General features: G+C 40.3%; 1 protein-coding gene across 1 annotated transcript; it reads left to right on the top strand.

The window, feature by feature from the left end:
- Window positions 1-2,957: 2,957 nt before the first annotated feature.
- On the top strand, window positions 2,958-3,497 carry LOC106330658. Its single transcript, XM_013769095.1, has one exon. It carries the CDS (start codon window positions 2,958-2,960, stop codon window positions 3,495-3,497), a length of 540 nt encoding a protein of 179 aa, XP_013624549.1.
- Window positions 3,498-6,881: the final 3,384 nt, after the last annotated feature.

Below are 6,881 nucleotides of genomic sequence, written 5' to 3'. Positions count from 1 at the left end.
GAGTTGATCGCGAAGATCGCGGATCTGGGATTTCTCGCTAGCAGGTTTCCGATTTTGTTAGTGTTTGCCGCGAGTGTTCCGAGTCTGCTCCTCGGCCAGTTCTTCATGTTCGTCCCAGAAGATAGCTTCTTCTTCTTCTTCGGTCATAGGATTATCGAACTTTGAATCATCTTTAGCCGCACGACTCCTTGTACGACGCGGATGCACGTCTGCATCTTCGTCCGTAGGTTCGAACTGACTACTAGAATCCACATCGAGGCGCTCAATTTCTCCTTCTTCCTCGTCTTCCACGATATGGGGAAGATCTCCCGGGTTTTTCCGCGTTGGCGCAGGGGTGATTTCATCGGGATTTTGCTCGGACGTTTTCCCCTGCGCGTTGTCGGACTGGTCCAAAGGAGTTGTGAAATCGAGTCTTCTTCCGCGGATTCGGGTTGTCCCGCGCGGAAGGACGGCCCTGGTTCTTGCTGTTAGGTTTTCGACCTGTTTAGCGAGAGAACTCATGACCTTGTCCCATTTTTCCGACTTCTTTTCGAAAGTGGAGAACATTTTCTGGACCTCCTCGAACGCTGCGGTGTTGAGGTTAACCGCTGTAACGTTCGCTGCTGGAGTGCTTCCAACATTGTCGTCGACGGCGTCGCCGTCGCGAGTTTGTTGATTGTTGAGATAGTCAGCCGACATGTCTGATCGAGCGTTGGTGGCTGAGAGTTAGATTGATCCGTACCCCCCCTCCTTCTAGCGCCAAACTGTGGGAACAAAATTACGCACCGTCGATTTACGTTGAATTAGTAAAGTTAGGACAGCCCTAATTTCCCAGAGGTCCCAGATATCTGCTAAACCACACGTCAAGCAATCAAAAACACGAAAAGACAGACGGAAAAAATATGAGAATCGAAAAGAGAACGAAATTGGTCTTATTCCGAATCTGTGTATGACCGTTACAACAAGGTAAAGGCCTCGGCTGCTAGAGCTGTCGGCGAAATCCCCTAGTTCTAGCACCTAAGATTGCAGAAAACGTAATTGAGTCGCAGCTCGAATAACAAAAACGGAAAGTTGCCTAAATCGCTCTAAGTATTTCTCTGAGTAATAATCCTTGTCTTCCTTCGCCCCTTCACCATTGAATCCCTTATATACTCCTTCTAAGGCGGTTTACCTTTTCCCTCTCTGCCCTCGGTCGAGTTTATCCCTTCGCGGAAATGTTCCATTTTTCTTCGATCTCTGTATTTATCTTTGGAAACTTGACATTTATCCTCCGAACTTGACATTTATCTTCTTCTCGGTAGCAAATGATAAACTATCATAACGACTGGGCTTGGTTCCATAAAATCATAAGTGGGCTCTTTGTCACGTTATTGCCCCTTTTGGGCCTTTTTGAGACTTAGGCGTTTTACGATTTTATAACAAGAACGATTCCGAAACGACGTCAATTCAGAAGAACATTCAAATTCTTTGTATAGCGTAGGCAATCTTGGGTGTTCAGCTAACCATTTCCGTTTTATACGATCAATTTGAATGTTATTCGAGAAAACGAGTTCTTGCAGTTTTTGTATCGTAAAGTTCCAACAATACCTCCGATTGAGACGAAAGAAGAGTGAGTTCGATGCAATCTCGGGAGAGAAGTTACGAGGATGAGGGGAAGATAGACTCCGGTCGATCCAGCTCGGCCATTCGCCGAATTGGAATGGTCCAGCTCAGCAAACGGCCGAGCTGTATCTGTGTTCGATCCAGCTCGGCCGTTCGCCGAACTAGACTTGGTCCAGCTCGGTGAACGGCCGAGCTGATTTCCATGGACGATCTAGCATGTTCGTTTCGATGAACTGATTCATAGACCTTTGATAGTATTTTTTGTTCTTTCTCGACTTTTTCTTGTTTTTATGGAAGAAAAGATTTTCTCGGAAGTTTTTCTGACGTTGATTTCGTCGTAACCGATTTTGACCCCAACAGCCTATATCTTGTTGCAACATCCTTTACAAGGTAATATCACAAATAATTGCAAACAGACTAAAGAGTATATTACCGAAGTGTATTACTCTTAATCCATCTGCTTTTATCAAGGATCGGTTACTCATGGAGAATGTTTTGCTTGCAACTGAACTGGTGAAGGATTACCACAAAGAATCTATATCTCCAAGATGTGCTATGCAGATAGACATCTCGAAGGCATTTGACTCAGTGCAATGGCCATTCTTATTGAATACATTGGAAACTCTTGGTCTCGCACAGAAGTTTATAAAGTGGATAACATTGTGTATTACGTCAGCATCCTTCTCTGTGCAAGTTAATGGCGAGTTGGCGGGGTATTTTCAGAGTAAAAGGGATCTGAGACAGGGGTATTCATTGTCTCCGTATCTCTTTGTTATTTGCATGAATGTCCTCTCGAATATGATTGATGAAGCTGAAGTGAAAAGAGATATAGGATATCGCCCAAGATGCAAGAACCTTGATCTCATGCACCTATGCTTTGCAGACGACTTGATGATCTTTGCAGATGGCAAGAGGAAATCAGTTGAAAGGATTCTGAGAGTATTTGAAGAATTTGATAAGATGAGTGGACTAAAGATAAGTATGGAGAAGTCGATTTTGTTCATAGCTGGTAGTGCAGCTGAGAAAAATGAGGAGATTTTGCAGCAGTTCCACTTTTCAACAGGCGATCTTCTGGTTTGTTACCTTGGCCTCCCTCTCCTAACAAAGAGCATGACGATCAATGACTACTTACCATTGATAGAGAAGATAAGAAAGAGGATAAGCACTTGGACGGGGAGATTTCTATCTTATGCAGGCCGTTTATAGTTAATAAACTTAATGATAATGAGTTTAACAAACTTTTGGATGGCTGCTTTTAGGCTTCCGTGTAGCTGTAGAAAAGAAATAGAAAGACTGTTCAGCATTTCTTTGGTCGGGTCCAGATTTAAACGGGAGAAAAGCTAAGATAGCTTGGTCTGATGTGTGCAAAATGAAGAATGAAGGAGGGTTGGGAAGTAAATGTGGTGAGTTGTCTGAAGCTACCCTGGAAAATACTATCGCCAAACTCTCTATGGGTTAACTGGGTAAAAGCTTATCTTATCAGGAAGGGTTCACTATGGATGTTGAAAGATAATACACAAGCGGGCTCTTGGATGTGGAGAAAAGTTCTTAAATACAGAGAGATTGCAAAGAGTTTCTATAAAGTAGAGGTGAGAAATGGAGACAAAACTTCCTTTTGGTATGAGACATGGTCGTCTTTGGGTTGTCTACAAGATGGAGGTTGTATTGTCATTGGTATACTGATAAATGCAACTGTGGCAGAGTGTAGAAGTCATAGGAGAAGGCAGCATCGAGATCTTATGCTTAACAAAGTGGAAGAAGAGATTGAAAAATATAAGGCAAATCTGGTTGATGAGGAGGATATGTCGTTGTGGAGAAATGAGAAAGGGCGGTATAAGAGGAGATTCTCTACTCGGGGGACGTGGTTATGCATAAGAGAGAGGTATCTTGAGTGTCATTGGCACAAAGTCATATGATTCAAATATGCAACGCCTAAGTTTTCCTTCATTAATAGCGATTCATGGGAGGCTATCAACTGGTGACAGAGTGAAGAGTTGGTATGATAATGTTGATGCGTCGTGTGTATTGTGTCAAGAGCCATTGGAGACGAGGAATCATTTATTCTTTGAGTGTCCTTATTCGGAGCAAATCTGGGGGACTCTTATGAAAGGAGTTATGAATAATCAGTATACTTCTAGGTGGGATAGATTGATTGAGCTCATTACGGGTGCTAACTGGAGTAAAATCCAATACTTTATCACCAAATACATTTTGCAGTCGACAGTGTATGCAATTTGGAGAGAAAGGAATAGAAGGAAGCATGGTGAGGGCCCTCGTCCTACTGCTCTATTGATCAAACAGATTGATAAGAGCTTAAGGAACAAGGATCACCATTCAACAAAGAAAGGGTGATAAAGAGTTATCTGGTGCGATGGCTGTATGGTTTGGCACAAGGTGAAGCTAAAGAGAAAAAAGGGGAGGAAGTAGTGAAGTGAAGTTTCAAGAAAATTGACAAGAACTAGAAGTTTAGAAGCATAGAAATTTCCCAATTTAACCATATGTTACACTTGTTGGAGAAACAGTATTTGCTTTTTGAATTAAATTTAATATTCAATTCAAAAATAAAAAAACTTAGATCTTAGGATTAATTGAGACAAGTAATAGCTTGACCCAATACCTGTAACTAAACTAGTATGATCTAACTGACTAGACGCACACGAAAGTTGGTCTAGTAAGTTAGAGAACACTGATCAAACCCACTCGTAAAACTTTCTAGAAGAAGCATCGATCGACGCGACAATCGTTGTGTCGATCGATGTTTTGAAAGGTGTATCGTTCGATATTCTTTAAGAATCATCGATCGATACTTTCTCGTGATTGATATACGAAAGTTGAAATCCGAGATCTAGATATAGATAATCCAACTGATTTTATCTAAGTTTGAGTTCGAGAACAATTAATATCTATAAATCCCTAATAACCAAAATAAGTTCCTTACTTATCATACCTGAGATAATACCTGAATCTAGCTATTTCTCCAACTGTTAACAACCTCAAATCAAACCAATCGAACAACTACCTTGCTCACCACTTCATTTACTGTTTAAAACCTACTCCCTCCATTCCTAAGAGATCCATATTTTAGAGAAAACTTTTGTTTCAAAAAGATACATATTTTATATGTTTAATATAATTTTTGTCAACTAATAATGAGAAATTGTGAAGTTCATGAACATTAATTGCATTTCTTAAAATCTTATTGGTTTAAGAATATAAGAAATATAAAATTACAAAAAACTATGCATTTATAGCTAAGTTTTAATATGTTTTACTAAAAATTGTGAAAATTCTAAAACATGGATCTTTTAGGAATGGAGGGAGTATTAATCTAGCTTTATTTCGAAGAATATAAATCTACTATGTAATCCTAGAGTGTCTGTGGATTCGATCCCTAAGTACTACATCTGAACCTCTTATTTGAGAGAGTAATTCACTCCTTAGGGTGATTTGAGTGATATCAAATTTGGCGTCGTTGCCGGGGACTCTTTCTCATTACCATTAGATTAAGTTTAGAATATAATCTAGATTTTGTTACTTTATCTGCTAAAGTTTTTCTTCTTTCCCTGCTGACACATGTACTTAAGATGGAGAACATGGATTTCGACCGAACATCGATCGACGAATTGACTATAACATTGAGCGACAGGTCGATAGAAAAATTGATCGGCGCTTCACTACATATATCGATCGACGATCCCCCGCCGGAAGCAGGTAAGTTTTCTCTTACCAATCATGCTAATGAGGAGGGGAACCTAAAGGTCAACTAAGCAACGCAATTAACCAAACAATAAATGAACAGGGGACTGCAATCCCTATTTAAATTAATTCAATCTTAAATAAAGATGAAGAAAAAAAATTACGTTTTCAAGACTACTTAAATCCTGGCAGGACCTATTCGAATAGGTTAGCCATTAAGCTACCAAAAGACGATACCAATAAATTCGGGCTTAACCTCGAATACCTAATCTTGGTACGTTAGAACCCTTTCCGTGGAATCATCTTAGAACACCCATACGATCACATTGAAAATTTAGAAGACATGATGATGGACGAATACAACTGCTGTAAACTCTTCTCATTTTCTTTAGAAGGAGACGAAAGAAAATGGCTAGATCAATTACCAGCAGGATCTCTAACCTGCTGGAAGTAAATTAGGAGTGTTTTCATTTTTTTTTGAATGAGATTAGGAGTGTTTTCATTAATCACTTTTCGATAACACGCGTTATTGGGATGTGAGGAAGAAGATTCCGCCAAGATCCACAGGCGTCATTTAAAAACGCCTGGGGAAGATTCAAGAGTTATCAACTTGAATGCCCCCACCATGGTTATTCAGAACCACAACTTATGAACGCGTTTTACGGAGGTGTTCGCCTACATTACCAAACCACATTTGACACATCGAGTGAAGGGAGCTTGAGCAACAGGAGCCCTGAAGAAGCAAAGCGTTTGATTAAGAATGTAGTCACAGGTAGATCCTACAAGATGATGGACGTAGAACGAGGAAGAGGAATTGATTTCATGAATGTCCCACATTTAGCTGAAATTAAAGAATCTCTGGACTCGCTTCACTCAGTTCTAAAACCAGTTACGAATTTTCCAAATTGACGATGATGTCCTATCTGATCTAGAGCAACAAGTAGATTTCATAGATAGAGAAAACCTGGAAGATAGACATCCCGACCCCAACAATGACAACTTTACCCGAAATTATGATGTTACTGTTGGATCACGCCGAGGCTTAGCAAAATTTAGATTAAACCAACCCTTCACGAGAAATCGTAAAATGGCCACTGACCTGAACTTGAAAGATACATATAATTTACAGTGAGCTAATGAGGAAATTCGACGCTCTAGGTGAACACATTAAGAGACTAGACGGTCAAGTAGCAGAAAATGTGACTGCCATCCAAAGAGAAACGGGACATCTCCCTGGGAGAACCGACGTAAACCCTAGACGTCAAGTTAATGTTGTGTTACTAAAAAGTGGAAAACGCCTTACCCCGAATACTGTAGAAAACACTTCTACAGAAAAACCCGCTGAAACCGAGGAAACCGACGAAAGTAGATCCAGCCCAATACTTCTCGATGACCTTGATCCAGGATCAAAACCTTCATTAGAAAGAACAGTCCAACACCGAAAGAACTGAGAAGTCAACGATTAACCTCAATGAAGAAGAGGAGGAATCAGAAGAAGATGTGGAAATCGATCGACAAAAAAGGAATAATGTCGATCAGCCAACTAAGATAAATATCGATCGACAAATGGAAAACAATGTCGATTGAAATTTTATTCATGCCGA

Source organism: Brassica oleracea, chromosome C3 (genome assembly GCF_000695525.1).
Source record: "Brassica oleracea var. oleracea cultivar TO1000 chromosome C3, BOL, whole genome shotgun sequence".
Classification (NCBI taxonomy): Eukaryota; Viridiplantae; Streptophyta; class Magnoliopsida; order Brassicales; family Brassicaceae; genus Brassica; species Brassica oleracea.
The sequence above is the reverse complement of the archived record's forward strand: the minus strand, read 5'-3'. Positions and strand labels throughout refer to the sequence as shown.